The sequence below is a fragment of the Agelaius phoeniceus genome, chromosome 6, assembly GCF_051311805.1.
Source record: "Agelaius phoeniceus isolate bAgePho1 chromosome 6, bAgePho1.hap1, whole genome shotgun sequence".
In the NCBI taxonomy this organism is placed as follows: Eukaryota; Metazoa; Chordata; class Aves; order Passeriformes; family Icteridae; genus Agelaius; species Agelaius phoeniceus.
The window spans coordinates 62,495,961-62,511,945 of NC_135270.1; the positions used below are offsets into that span (position 1 = coordinate 62,495,961).

The following is a 15,985-nucleotide window of genomic DNA, read 5'->3' on the forward strand; positions in this document are numbered from 1 at the left end:
CGGCGGCCGCGGGCGGCGGCGGCAGCGGGGCCGCAGCGAGCGGGGCCCGGCCCGGCCCGTCCCGACCCCCGCCCGGCGCCTCCCCGCGCCCCGAGCGGCCCCGCCGAGCCCCGAGCGGCCCCGCCGAGCCATGGCGGCCCGGCCGGGCGGGTGAGCAGCGACACCGCGGCGGCCCGGCCGGCCCCGATGCGGAGCGGCCGCCATGCAGCCGCCGCCGCAGCCCTACGAGTTCCTGGGCGAGGAGAACGGCCCGAAATGGCGCGGCCTCTTCGTGCCCGCCCTGCGCAAGGTCAGTCCCGGCGGCACCTGCTCCGAGCCGGCCCCGCGTCCCCGCGCTCCGGGCAGGGGGAGCCGCGGCCCCCGCCCTGCCCTGGGGCAGCGCCCCGAGCCCCCCGGGCTCCCTCAGCGCCGCTGCGGGCCGGGGATGCTGCGGGCGTGAGGGAGCGGGCGGGAGCTGCTGCTGCTGCTGCTCCGGCACCTGCGCTCGCTGAACTTCGCTCTCCGCTTTAATTGGGGCTCTCGCTTCCAGGGGTTGGTGTCCCGGTTTGGTTTGGGTTAGAGGGGATCTTAAATCTCATCCCCTTCCAACTGCCTGCCATGGCAGGGACACCTTTCACTGTCCCAGCTGCTCCAAGCCCTGTCCAGCCTGGCCTGGGACACTGCCAGGGATCCAGGGGCAGCCACAGCTGCTCTGGGCACCCTGATAGCGCTGCTGATGTGCCGGGGAATGGCATCCTTCATCCCTTCCTCATCCCCTCCTTCATCCCTTTCTTCTCCCCTTCCTTTATCCCTTCATGCCCTCCCCCGTGTTTCTCCTGACCCTCTCCAGGCTCTTTCCCGAGCCGGGTTCCCTCCCCGCGGTGTTCCTGACCCTCAGGTGACACCTGTGCCAGCGGCCACCTGTGCTGCAGGGATCAGCCACCCTGTGGCCCATCTGCCGCTGCACAGCTCAGAGTGGGGAGCCACACAGGAGGTGAATCCGTGATTTTAGGATGTGTTTGCACAGCAGGGAAGCTCCAGCCCGCTCCCCTTTTCACCCCCAGCAGTGTAAAAACAGCGATAAATTGAGGCTGGAGGGAGCAGTGCCCTGCTGTGTGTCATGTGCCAAAGTTGAGGGTTATTCCATTTTTCTGACCATCATTATCTGCTGATCTGCATCTCTGGTGCTGCCACACAAATACTTTGGGCAGTGGTGAGTTGTTTGTCTCTTTTTCCCCAAGAATAGATGTGGTGATGCTGTTGGATAATGATTCTGTGTTATTTTTTTAATAGAATAAAAGATTTGCATTTGGTTTTGGTGCCTGTCTAAGTGGTCTTGTGGCTGGCATAGAAACCACTAATTGCCTGTCTGAAGAATCCTGGATTTTCTGCTCTTTACCCTAAAATCTTCTGCTGATGGAAGCTGGAGAATGCCAGGCTGTTCTTTTCCTGATCTCTCTGGAGTCTGACCTGAAGCAGCCCCTTAACACCAACCAGCATCTGCCCAAACGTGACCTGTGGCTGCAGAAGGATTCCCTTAAAATTTTAGAGGTGCTTTCCTCATCCTCAAACACAAATGCAGCAAAAGTTGGTGGGTTCATGCTGCTTTACCAATTCTATTTATGCATTTGGTTTTGGTGAAAAAAGCAGCAATTTCAGCTTTCTAAAGCAGAGGAAACAGGGTTGTGATGCCAGTGAGTGGCTGTAAAAATGTGTATTTGCTTACAGCCAGGTTTTTCCTCCCTGGGAAAGTTCCTTGTGTGCAGGACCCACCCTGGAGCATGAGGCAATCGGGCTGTAATGTGAATTTCTGGTGTGAACACACAGTATCAGTGAGTCAACCCAAAATTGTATCATTGTCAGCCTGCTGGGGAAGCACTCTCAGTGTTAACACTTTCAAAAGAACTTTTAAAAACACTTTTAATAAAAACAAGCACTGGAGATCTTAAAATGGGCAGGAAATTATCCAACATAACTATTCCATCATTTCTAGGGGAGCAGAAGAACTGGCCCTGAATCCAGAGTGTCAAATCCTGAAATTTTCTCTTAATTTCCCAACTCATTAAACATCATCACTGCTGTTGGCAGATAGTTAAAAATCCACTTGTTGGCCAGCTGAGATGGGATTTCTCCAAGCAGGTTGCTCTGTGATGAAATCTCTAAAGAAAGTTCAGTATTTTTTTAGTTAAAACACCTAGAATAAAGGAATCTTTTTAACTCTTAAGCTGTATTTTTAATATCCTGGGCATTATTTCCCATTCCTGAAAGCTTTTCCTTTAAATGAGCACTTATTGAAGAAGAGAAACAGAAAGCAGAAAAAGAAGATAAATTCTGGTTCTCTTTGTGCATGTTAAAGTGGGAAAAAGATTGAATTCTAAAATGCCCCAAAATGTGGAGCTGGAGAAGGAGCCCATGCAGTTCACTAACAATAAAGAATATTTCTTTATTGCTTGGATTTTAAGTCCAGAACGTGCTTTGAAGAGCTCCAATCTCTTTATTATGCACTCAGCAAGTTTAAGGTAACTTCTTTTTATCAAACCACTTTTAAACTCTTGCTTTGCTTTAATTCTATGCAGTGGACACTTAAAAATGGTGAAACACATCAGTTCTTACTTTAATATATGAAAAAAAAAGAGAAAATCTGTTTTTGAACAAAATTTCATCTGCATTTATACTCTTTGAGATGAGCAGAGAGTACCAAATTTTACCTTAAGAGTGGGAGTCTCTTTAGGAAAAGCCCAAAGCTAAATGGTAAAACATCTTTAAACCAGATTTTTTATATTTTCATGCCCACATTCCTTAGCACTGGCACCTGGGAATCCTGTAGGTTGGGAAATTAGAAGCAGTTCCATGGATTTGCCTCTGTTGCAGCTGGGAGATGCACAAGCACATCCTTGCTCTCACCCACTTTATTTCTTTATTTTCCTCTGCTGCTGTGCTGGAAATGGAGCAGGGAGTGAGGGTAATTTGCTATAAAACCCTTTCAGAGTAAATGAATCAGAAGAAAACATTATTTTGATGTGATCACTGATGTTTAGTGACTTGAGCTGCTGTTTGGAGCAGGTGAATCACCCCAGACAGATCCTGGTAAAGGTTTTAACCTGGCAGCTGCTTTTGGGTTTGGGTTTTTTTGGTTTTGGTTTGGTTTTGGTTTTTGTTTGTTGGTTTTTTGGTGTTTGGGTTGGTTTTGCTTAGCCTGGCCTTTGTTGGGGGAGATGTCAAATGGTGAAACCCTTTTCTAAAGCTGCATTTTGGGTTTGGGATCACCTTTCCTAGCACAGGTCCAGTGCCACAGCTGGTTCTTGCTGAATTCCAGATGGAACTGCCCAGAGTCAATTATTTTACAGGTGGATACTGGGATTTCAGACCTTGTGAATTACTGAAGGGATTCCTGTCCTGTGGGAATTATTTTGCAGGTTGATACTGGAATTTCAGTCCTGTGGGAATTATTGAATGGGATCCCAGTCCTGTGTGAATTATTTCACAGTTTGAGACTGGGATTTCAGTCCTCTGTGAATTACTGAATGGTATTTCAGTCCTATATGAATTATTTTGGAGGTTGATACTGGGATTTTAGTCCTGTAGGAATTATTTTGCAGGTGATACTGGGATGCCAGTCCTGCATGAATTATTGAATGGGATTCCAGTCCTGTATGAATTATTTTACAGGTTGAGACTGAGATTCCAGTCCTGTGGGAATTATTTTGCAGGTTAATACTGGAATTTCAGTCCTGTGTGAATTATTGAATGGGATTCCAGTCCTGTGTGAATTATTTTGCAGGTTGAGACTGGGATCCCAGTCCTGGATGAATTATTGAATGGGCTTTCAGTCCTGTGTGAGTTATTTTGCAGGTTCATATTGGGATTCCAGTCCTTTATGAATTATTTTCATAAAATAGGTTGAGACTGGGATCACTGTCCTGTATGAATTATTGAATGGGATTCCAGTCCTATGGGAATTATTTTGCAGGTTAATACTGGGATTTCAGTTCTGGATGAATTATTTTGCAGATTGATACTGGGATCTCAGTCCTGTGTGAATTATTTCACAGTTTGAGACTGGGATTTCAGTCCTCTGTGAATTATTGAATGAGATTCCAGTGCTGTATGAGTTATTTTGCAGGTTGATACTGGCATTCCAGGCCTGTATGAATTATTGAATGGGATTCCAGTCCTATGTGAATTATTTTACAGGTTGAGATTGGGATCCCAGTCCTGTGTGAATTATTGAAGGGATTCCAGTCCTATGGGAATTATTTTGCAGGTTGAGACTGGAATTTCAGTCCTGGATGAATTATTTTGCAGATTAATACTGGGATTCCAGTCCTGTGTGAATTATTGAATGGGCTTTCAGTCCTATGTGAATTATTTTACAGGTTCATATTGGGATTCCAGTCCTGGATTAATTATTTTGCAGATTAATACTGGGATTTCAGAACTGTGTGAATTACTGAATGGGATTCCAGTCCTGTGGGAATTATTGAAGGGATTCCAGTCCTGTGGGAATTATTTTGCAGGTTGATACTGGGATCCCAGTGCTGTATCAGTTACTGAATGGGATCCCAGTCCTGTATGAATTATTTTGCAGGTTGATACTGGGATCCCAGTGCTGTATCAGTTACTGAATGGGATCCCAGTCCTGGGGGATTTCAGAGGCAGCAGCTGAGTGTGTCACTCCCTCCAGCCCACAGGAGGTCCCAGTTTAATATCCTGTATGTCAGCTGCACAAAGGTTTTTGGGAATTGTAGTTGAGAAATTCACTTGTACCAAATACCTTCCACTGGTACCTGGAATCAATGTCTATTCCTTTTATTTTCTTTTCCTGATCCCTCTGGAATCTGACCTAAAGCAGCCCCTAAACACCAACCAGCATCTGCCCAAACATGAGGTGCAGTTGCAAAAAGATTCCATTGGAACAGATTTTTAAAACAAACCCCATGGGGGACCCCATAGATTTAGAGTGAAAATTTGAAAATAGTGAGGAATGTATAGAGATGGATTTATTCACCTTAAAATATCCTTGTGTGTCCTGAGCTTACATTTTACAAGGGCTGGAGGGACAGGACCAGGGAATGGCTCCCAGTGCCAGAGGGCAGGGATGGGTGGGAGATTGGGAATTGGGAATTCCTGGCTGGGCTGGAATTGCCAGAGCAGCTGTGGCTGCCCCTGGATCCCTGGCAGTGCCCAAGGCCAGGCTGGACACTGGGGCACCCTGGGACAGTGGGAGGTGTCCCTGCCATGGCAGGGGTGGCACTGGCTGGGTTTAAATCCAACCCAAAGCATTCCAGGATTCCATAATTAGGATTTGTGTCCCCTGGCAGATTCAGAATGTGTTTCTGTCAACAAGAGCTGTGTGTTCAGCTGCTTTGCTCTTTGATTTTTCTAAATAAATTCCAGGAGCATCTCCCAGGGATTCTTGTTTTGGGTTTTCTCTGTGATCCACACACAGTTAAACCCCACAGCTCTGCAGGCACCACATGTTGGGATAATCCTGGCTCTGGGCACTATTTGCATTTTCTAAAACAATTCCACCATTGCTCTGGACCACTCATCAAATTTCTAGAGCATGACTAAAGGGTTTATTCTTAGCAAACGTTGCATAGACAGATATAAAGGACCACTTTGAGGACTTTTTTTTGAGTTTACATTAGTTCAGTGCTTCTGTATTTTTAAACATGTGGGAGTTTCTCTGTTGTGATGTGTGAGGTTGGGGCTGAGGTCAGGAGGTGCAGGGGTGTCCAGCTTTATTCCATGCATGTTTTCCATGCCAGGATCAGGCTCCCCTTGGATTAGAATTATTTAATGTATTTTAGCTTCATTATAATGGATTCTTATTTAAAGCATTTTAATTTCATTAGCATCTATCGTTATTTAATGCATTATCATTCCAACAGGAAAGTTGCTTGTTAAAAGAAATGGTTACATTTGGGGTTGAAATCTCTCAGGTGATTTAGCTTCTCATAAATACATTTCTTTGAGCTCAGAAGCCTGGACCTTTGCAGACCTGCAGTTGCTCCAAATATGAATTTGAGTGCCCTGGGCTAGTGGAAGGTGTCCCTGCCCACGGCAGGGATTTGGAATTTGATGGGTTTGAAGATCCATTCCAACCCAAACCAGTCTGGGATTCTGTGGATGCCTCAGCCTGGAAGCAAGGGGGCTGCTCCTTTTATTTCAGTCTTACTCTTTTCATGCTTTTTTGTCATTGTAACCAAGTTCCTGGCACAGGAATGTGTGCCTGGCCAGCAGTGGCAGCAGAGTTGTGAGCTGCAGGTGGATTTTAGCTCCCAGGTGTTCAGTGGGAGCGCTGGGGTTCCATTTGGCAGCTCCAACAGAATAAAACACTTCCCACCTGTGCTGTTCAATGGGAATTAGTGTTTGCCTTGGCCTGGGGAGCAGGCACAGGGATTACAAACCACCAGAGCCCTTGGCTGCTGTGATTCACCTCCCTGTGGGGCCTTTGGGCTCCAGTCCCAATCCCAACCCCGGTTCTGTGTGGTTTTCCCATCCTCTCATCCCCTCACCTCCTGCAGTGCCTCCTGCCCGCCTCCTGCTGCTCTCCCTGCTTTCAGATGTGTCTCTGCTCAGTGCAGCCCTTATCTAATCAGTTCCAGAGGAGCTGTGCACTCTGGGATTTGCTTTCCTAATGACCTCACTGATTGCCTCTGTGCCAGCCTTTCCCATCAGGGCTTCCTGAGGTTACTCATGTGGAAAACCTGATTTTCCTGCACCCATGGCTGTGCTGGTGTTCACAGGGGTCCCAGGATGAGGGAGGAGATGAGGATCTGACTCCATGTTACAGAAGGATGATTTATTATTTTATGATATATATTATATGAAAAGTATATGATATATTAAAACTATCCTAAATAGTTTCAATAGAAGAAAGAATAATAATAGAATAGAATAAAGTTAATAGAATAGAAGAAAAGATTTCATCAGAAGGCTTGAAAGGAAGTGAAGGAATGATAATAAAATCTTGTGACTGACCAGAGTCTGAGCCAGCTGACTGTGATTGGCCATTAATTAGAAACAACCACAGAGACCAATCCCAGATGCCCCTGTTGCATTCCACAGCAGCAGATAATTATTTTGTTATTTGGTTACATTTTGTTCCTGAGGCCTCTCAGCTTCTCAGGATTAAAAAATCCCAAGGAAAGGATTTTTCAGAAGATGTGTCTGTGACACACAGCCCTGCTCTCCTAATTTTTAATGTCACCTCAGTGACCACTTGGGGCATGGGGAAATCACTCTGAGGCCTTCACTGTCTCCAGATTGTAGGAATTGTTCCCAGAGCAGCTGGGGCTGCCCCTGGATCCCTGCAGTGTCCCAGGGCTGGGCTTTGGAGCAGCCTGGGGTGTGTCAGGTGTCCCTGCCGTGGCACAGGGCTGGAATGAGATGGGATTTGAGCTCCTTTCCAGCCCAACCATCCTGGCATTCAGAGTGCAGGTTGGATAATTCAGTGTGCCTGACTGAGCCGTGCTCCTTGGGAAGGGTGGGCTGTAAAAACTGGGGACCCTGAGTGCTGAATTGAGAGCCCAGAGCAGCTCTGAGCTCCCTGTGGAGAGTTCTGGGAGAACTGGGAGTGTCAGGGTTTGCTGGAATCTGAAATACAGGGAAATCTCAGAACTTGGGGGCTCTGAGCTAAAGGTCAGAATTAAACCCAGGATTTGATCTGAGACCTTGGGAAAGGCTCCCAAACGGAGGTGCCAGAGGTGAGAATGTGGATTTGTAATTTAAAGCAGAGACACATTAGGTTCAGTGGGAGAAAGTTTCAAGTTTAGAGTTTAAGATATAAAAATAAAAGTAGTTCCAGAGGTGAACAAGGAGTTTAGAATGCAGCACTGTGGGTGTGTGTGCCATAACATGAGTGGCTAAGGAAGCTCACACTGTAGCAGGAGTCCATAAGATGAAATATTTAAGGATTAGGTGAAAAACACAAATATCCTTGTTGGTGGTGTTTTATTGGTCAATAAATCCTTAAAAAGTCTTGTAACTGGGGGTCTTGTGACCTTCTGAGCCATGCAGTGAAGATGTGAGCCCAACTCACCCTTCCTGTACAAGATAAGAAAATAAATCACAAAATCTAAAATCTCAGAGGTCCCATCTCTAAGTCATTCCAAACTCTTTCAGAAATGCCCCCAGGTGTTCATTCAGATGAGGGCACAGCCACCTCGTGGTGTTTCCCTCCCCTGTCACAGCCAGAGGCTGTGCTGGGCTCCCTCAGGCTTTATCTCAATTTCAGCAAAGCATTTTGTGGATGGATCAAATCCAAACACTTCATTTTCCATCAGGTTTGAAGATTAAAATGTGTGTATATATATATATATATAGTTTGTGGATGTGTGAACAAACCCACTTTTAGTTTCTCCTTGACTCTGTATAAAAGAAAACAACAATTAATTGGAGAAAGAAGAATTTGTGTGGATTTGTGTCATTGTTAATGTTTTTTTCCTGTGGGCACCAAGCAGCTTTCCAGGAGATTTTAGGACAGTCTTTGATGTAGTTTCAGAGTCAGATCCTGTCTGTACCCCCCATCATTCCTGCTTTAATTCACCCTCCCTCAGCTAGAATATACAGTGGGAGAAGATTATAGAAATAGCTAAAGATGGGAAAAAAAATCGCATTTACACCAAAGTGGTGGAGTAAGATGATTTCTTTAATGCCCCTGTTCAGTCAGTTGAGGGATAATTTTATTTTGCTAACCACGCTTCAGTAAAAAAGCCAAATGCTGCATGTAGATAAAAATTCTCTTTTATTAAAGAACTGCTTCATGCTGTTCCTCTCTCAGCATGCTTTAGTCTGATTTAAGAAAGACAGGCCAGCCAGAAATTGCTGTGCTGGAAATAAAATAAGAAATCACTGTGGTTATTTTTTAAAAGTTGACAGTGCATTTTTATTGGGGATTTCTCTTCAAGTATGTAAATCTTTGTGCTTCTTTCTAAAGAATAATGCTTGAAAATTGGGAATATCAGTGCTGTCCCCTTTCAATGAATAATGGAGCTTTTAAGTTGCTCCATTTGGTTCCCTTCTTCCTCTGGAGCATCATCCAGAGGAGGGATTAAAAATGCCTTTGGAGCAGATGTTTTGTGTTTCTTGTGGTCAGAGTTATCTGTAGGAGAGAAAAGCTAAGAAGGAATTAAAACACTGATTTAAAAAAAATAATTAAAAATTTTTTTTAAAGTTTAAATGAGATACTTCTTGTTCTGAAATCTCAGGTAATGCTGCAATTCCATTTTCTGAAAATGCAGTTTTGAATATGAGTAGAAAACTGGGATATTTTTACCAAATGTTTCAGGACTATGCATCCATGTTTTCATGGTGGAATGTGCTGCCTGCAGACTCAATGTGCACATCATGGATTTGGGCATTTTCTGTTCTTGGGAGTTTTTTAAATGAAGAATCTCGTTTTGCTCAAGTGCTGTCTGTAGAACAGCTGGAGCTTTCTGGATGTGTTTTCACTATCAAAATAATCTATTAAGTAAAAATATATTTAGGTGTTGTAGCCCAGCTGTTGGTTTGTCTCAGAAAAGGCTAAAAAGAATTTCCATGCAGGTCTCTAATTTTCTCTGTTTTTTCCCCTCAGTTTTTTTGTCATTTCAGATGAAACCCTTTGATAATTTCTTTTATACTCTGGACTTCTGGATTTCCTCAAGTCTGAGATCCAGAATTCCTGTGAATTCAAAATCCTGAATTCAAATCTTGAATTCAAAATTAACCCTGCCATTACATTGGTAAACAAAAAAAAAAAAAAAAAAGAAAAGAAAAGAAATAAGATCAGGTTTTTTCCAGTTTTAATACCATTTATCTCCATGAAAACTTTTCATCTTCATCTTTTCTCAACAGACTCTTTCCTCTGAGGATTAATAACCTCTCACTGAGAAGGAATTTTGAGGAGAAGCTTTTGAGGATTTTCATCAAATGCACATTGGAAGGGTTGGAAGAACAGGGAAAAACTAAGGAGCAAGAGAAGGAGCAGTTTAGGAATTTCAATGTAAAATAAAATGATGTCCCCCAGAAAGGGGTTCAGGCCAAGTTGAAATGCCACCCTTGCCCCTGTTACTAAATCTCTTTTCATTGGAACAACTTGGACTAAACCTGTGTAAATAAATGACACTAAAAATTAGTGAGTTCTGCTAATCCTAATCTCTCTTTAATGACTCAGACACTGCTGTTTCATAGATAAAATTGGTAAAAAATCTGCTTTCTGTGCTCCCTTCTGCTCAGCTTCCTGCAGCAGAGCTCTGGCTCATCAGTGCAGCCCCTGTGGGTTTTAAAGGGTATTTTTGACCCTTAAAAGAAATCATTAGCAGGCAAATTTCAGCCTGGGTAGCTGTGGTGTGTTTATTCCATGCCAGCTGATGTAGCTGTGCTCAGATACTGCAGTGTGAAGCAGAGGTCAGTGAATGTCCCTTCTGTGAGCACCATGCCCAGCAGCTCCTCCTGCTTTTCTCCATGCCCTGAGTGTTGATCAGTCTCTCCCTGCCTTTCCAGTCCTCTCAGTCAGGATTTGGGGACTTCTCTAAAGAATAAATGTTCTCTCTCCTTGATCCAGTGGCATCTCATGGCATCAGCTGCTGCACAGCTTTTATTACAGCATTTTTGTATTGCTCTGAAAAACACTTGTCTTGAAATGAAATTGGTTTTTTCTTCTCAGCATTTATGTCAAAATGACTGCTCTGAAAGGCAGGGGGTGCAGAAGCACCTCTGGGAGCTTTCAGGATGCTGCAGACTCATTTCAAGAGGCAGCTGAGCTTCCAAACCCTCTGGGGAGAGTTCTCTCAGCCAGGAGATGTTGGGCTTGGTTCTTGGTTTTGCTCCTTTTGAAGGAAAATTAACTCCAGGACTTAGAGAGAGCCACAGAGGTGATTTGGGAATGGAACAGTAATGGGGGAAGGCTGGGAGAGCTGGGAATGTTCCCCTGGAGAGGAGAAGGCTCCAGGGAGAGCTCAGAGCCCCTGGCAGGGCCTGAAGGGGCTCCAGGAGAGCTGGAGAGGGACTGGGGACAAGGGATGGAGGGACAGGAGCCAGGGAATGGCTCCCAGTGCCAGAGGGCAGGGATGGGTGGGAGATTGGGAATTGGGAATTCCTGGCTGGGCTGGAATTGCCAGAGCAGCTGTGGCTGCCCCTGGATCCCTGGCAGTGCCCAAGGCCAGGCTGGACACTGGGGCACCCTGGGACACTGGGAGGTGTCCCTGCCATGGCAGGGCTGGGATGGGATGGTGGTAAAGGTCCCTTCTAATCCAGGATCCCATGGTTTTGTTCCTAAAGTGAAGCTGAGATTCCCTGTCACTGTGGAAGGGGGGCTCTGTGCTCCTCTGCTGCTCCTCAGCCTTGCTGCACATCCATTGCTCCCACGGAGGTTTAGGGGTTGTGCTGTTGGGGAAAGTTTGTGCCGTGAGCTGCTCACACCTGGGAACTGAAGTCGGGTCCAAATAAAATCATTTTTTGTGCGGTGAGGTCTGAAATGAGCGACTGGAGGGAGGAGAAGGCTGCAGCCTGAGCGGGGAATGGGAGTTCCCATCTTCTCCCGATCCTCCTCCTCTCCCGACTGTCGCTGTTCTCGTCAGTTCTCTGGAGCACCATGAGGGGTTCCCTGCAGGGACACAGAATCTCATTTGATTTCCCTGCTGGGCCCTGCTCTTGCTGCAGTGCTGCTCTCTGGGACACGCGGCAGGACCTGAACCCAGCACTTCCTGGTCTGCCATTGTTCTGTGAATTAAACTCTCATGTTCAGGAAGAACACAAAATGCCCTGGCTATTGTTGAAAAGCTGCTGTCTCAAGGAGGAGTTTTCAAGGAGTGGCTTTGGTTTTCTTGAGGATTTTTTTCTTTCTTTCAGGATCTTGTGTCAGCTGGGAATCAGTTGTGTAGAGCAGAGATTCATGTTTGAGGCACAGAAGGCAAAATTAGGTTTACAGGGCTATAAAATAACTTCATAACAAGACTGGGCAGCTGGATTCAAGCTCACAGAGGGCAGGGTTAGATGGGAAATTGGGAATTCTTGGCTGGGGAGCCCTGGAATAGAATTCCCAGAGCAGCTGTGGCTGCCCCTGGATCCCTGGCAGTGCCCAAGGCCAGGCTGGACACTGGGGCTTGGAGCACCTGGGACAGTGGAAGTGTCCCTGCCATGGCAGGAGAGGAACAGGATGATCCTGAGGGTCCTTTCAAGCCCAGACCATCCTGGGATCCTCCTTAATTTGGGGGAAGCCCTCAGAGCGCCCCAGTTTTTGGGACCTACTCCCTAGGCTTTGGAAGGGGCTGTGCCTTTATTTCAGAGCATCAGAATTCAGCCCAAAGATGTTTCTGTCCTGCCCACCCCGTTTGTCCTGTGCATACCAAGGTGAGGCTGTCACAGGAGCTTTTGGAGGTGATTTACATGGGATTTGTATGGGGAGAGGAGGGAATTCCCCTGGATTGTCTTCCTCACAAGTCTTTTGGCCATAGTTTGAGATCTAGTGAGCACTTTCCTGACTGAGAGGCTGCCAGGGAAAATTGAGTATGGAGACCAACCCCTGAGTGCTTTTTGTTTTTTCCTTTTTAAGGTGGGATGGGGGGGATTGTCTGAGGGGATTTTTAGTAGCAAAATAGCTCTGCTGGCCCAGGATGAGTTCATTGTAGCCCTTCCTCCACCTGCACATGCTGAGGTTGCCTGGTTTGGGTGTTCTGATCTGGTTTAGCCTGGGAAACCAAAGCTGGGATTCATCTCCATGAGTTGAGATGAAAGGAATTATCCTGCCTTGCCTTGGAGAGAGGTGGGAAGCAGCTTTTCCTTGCTCTTCCCTGGTGGGTCTGGGCTGCTCTGTGTTCAGGGTGAGCTGCTGCAGGCAGTGACTCCATCATTCCTTTATTCATCAGGTTTTTAGGGTGGGTAACCTCAGTGCAGTTACTCAGCCAGGCCATGAGTAACCCACAGGTACCCACAGGGGTGGTTTCACTGCAGGGCTGGCAGAAACCTGCCTTGCCTTGACACTCCTCCCCACCAGCATGGGGAAACACAGAGCTTGGAATTGCACAGAGGCACCAGCCTGGCAGGAATAGGAGTGACCACCTTAACTCCAGAGGAAAACTCGGGAGAAATATGAAAAGTGTGTGAATTTGCAGCACTGCAATCCACAGCTATCCTGCTTTTGCTGGGATTCGTTTTTAGGCCCAGCTTTCCATGAAAAAAATCCTAATTTGTGGTATTTGCTGGGTCCTCAGGACAAAGGAGGAAATGATGAATCTGACTCCATGGTCTTAGAAGGCTAATTTATTATTGTATGATATATGGTATATGGTATTATATTACATTACATCATATTACATATTATGTTACATTACATTATATTATATATTATATTACATACTTATAATATTATATAAGAATATATAATATATAATATAAGAATATATTATAATAATATATATTATTATACATAATATAAGACTATATTATAATATTATAATATATTATAATATACATATTATATTATATTATATTACTATATTAAAACTATACTAAAGAATAGAAAAAGGATACAGACAGAAGGCTACAAAAAATTATAATGAAAACTCCTGACTCCTTCCAGAGTCCTAACACAGCCTGACCATGATTGGTCATTAAGTTAAAACAATTCACATGAAACCAGTCAAACAATGATACCTGTGGGTAAACAATGTCCAACCACATTCCAAAGCAGCAAACACAGGAGAAGCAAATGAGATAATATTGTTTTCTTTTTTCTCTGAGGCTTCTCAGCTTCCCAGGAGAAGAACCCTGTGCAAAGTGGATTTTTCAGACAATGTGCTGGTGACACTGATTCTCTGACTTGCTTTGGGCAGGTGCAGCAGCAGGTTCACCCCAACCTGTCAGCAAAGGAGGATTCCCTGTACTACATTGAGGAGCTGATCCTGCAGCTGCTGAACAAACTGTGCATTGCTCAGCCACGCACTGTGCAGGACGTGGAGGTAGGACTGGGGCTCAGCTTGGCCTCTGGAATTGCTGAAATTATTGGGGATATTTTGGGCAATGCAGGCTGCAAGCCCAGAGTGTTGAATTTGCAGGGTGCAAGCCCAGGATGAAGGAGGAAATGATGAATCTGACTCCATGTTCTTAGAAGGCTAATTTATTATTTTATGATATTATATTGCATTAAAGAATGCTCTACTAAACTCTTCTAAAGAATAGAGAAAGGATACAGACAGAAGGCTTAACAAGAACTATAATGAAAACTCCTGACTCTCTCTTCTGGAGTCCCAACACAGCTGGCTGTGATTGGCCATTAAGTAAAAACAATTCACATGAAACCAATCAAACAATGACCAGTTGGTAAACAGTGTCCAAACCACATTGCAAAGCAGCAAACACAGGAGAAGCCATCAGATAATTCTTGTTTTCATTCTTCTCTGAGGCTTCTCAGCTTCCCAGGAGAGAAATCCTGGGGAAGGGATTTTTCAGAAAATGTTCCAGTGACACCCAGAGCTTCCTGACTTGACTTTGTGGCTGTCCCTGGATCCCTGGCAGTGCCCAAGGCCAGGCTGGATGGGTTTGGAGCAGCCTGGGATAGTGGAGGGTGGCCCATGGCAGGGATTGGAACTGGATGAGCTTTAATGTCCCTTCCAACCCAAACTGCTCTGGGATTCTCTGATTCTATTTAGATTATAAAAGCAAATTTAACTGGAAAGTCATTATTTGCCCAGTGCTTCAGGATGGAAATTGTGGGAATTTTTCCTCATTGAGTGTGGGGAATTGAAAATCCACAATTAGAATTTGGGAAGGAAGCTGCCAATTCCTGCTCCATTGCCAGCCCAGGAGCTGCTTTAGCTGCACCTGTGGTTTGGAGGATCTGAGCTTGGAGCTGCTGTGAATTCCGCCTATAAATGCAAAATGCTTCCAAGGATTTCCTGCTGTCGAATGCACCATGGATTTAAGAATGTTTCCTACTTTTTTGATATCAATATGCAAGAAAAAGATTTAAATATTTCAATGAAAGGTTACTGTTGTCATGCCTGGGTTGTGCAGCTGAGGGAGTAGAGTTGGATGTTCCTGGGACTTTACTGGGCTCACTGAGGCCCTTGTATTATTGCAGCTGTCAGCTTTTGTGCCATCATTCCAAAATGAGGGTTTCATGGAGTCTGGAGGGAGAAAATGCTTCCATGTGGCTGTGCCCCAATAGAGCTTTGTGGAGCATTAATTTGACATCAATCTGTAGGTCCAGGATTTTTCAGCCTCATCCAAAATGATGTCTTTGTATGGGATTCTCTACATGGAAATTAAAAGAATTACATATATATATATATAAAAAATTCTATGTGTATTACAATTATTATATGTATTAATATAAATTATGTATGTGTGTCATGGAAATGAAAGAAAATTTTATATATAGTTAAATGTATATAATTGTATATTTGAATATATATGTATGATATGTATATCTTTATGTTAATTACATATATTTTATAAAGAATTCTTTTATATTTTTAAATATATATCTATGTATGTATGTATGTATTGGCCCAATAATTGCCCAAAGGGTTTTAGATTTTTATTAGATGCCCTTTATTCAACATTAATTATTAATTCATGGGGATTTTTAATACTGATGCATGAAGATTATTATATCACTAAATTAAAAGCAAAATTTAATAGTTCCTTAAGAGCTTAGTTCCTTAAGAGCTCTTGGGATTGGATCTGCTTCTTAGCTGTGTTTAGCTGTAAAGGGAAAACATGGGAGCTGTGATCTCTGAAGTTTATCCTCAGATATTTACATAACAGCCTGGAGCTGTTTGTCCAAGATGTTGTCCTTAAGTATTTGCCAGATCAATGTCTAAAAATCTCGAATTAAGAATGTTTTATAAATAGAAGCAGCCCTTCAGATTGTTCCTAAGGAACCGAGGGAAGCAGTGTTGGAGCACAGGAGGTTTGTGTTAGGTTGGATGTTGGGAAGGAATTCCTGGCTGGGATGGAATTCCTGGCACAGTGGGAGGTGTCCCTGGATGGGATTTTAGTCCCTTCCAACCCAAAC

The 15,985-nt window shown here is 44.6% G+C and overlaps 1 protein-coding gene across 1 annotated transcript in view; it reads left to right on the plus strand.

The window, feature by feature from the left end:
- Nucleotides 1–15,985, plus strand: part of SOS2 (SOS Ras/Rho guanine nucleotide exchange factor 2) — a 51,956-nt gene continuing 35,971 nt past the window's right edge. The window contains exons 1-2 of the mRNA XM_054635592.2: nucleotides 1–289; nucleotides 13,800–13,925. Of these exons, the coding sequence (XP_054491567.1) occupies nucleotides 203–289; nucleotides 13,800–13,925 (213 nt within the window). The 5' untranslated portion in view covers nucleotides 1–202. The remainder of the gene's footprint in view (nucleotides 290–13,799; nucleotides 13,926–15,985) is intronic.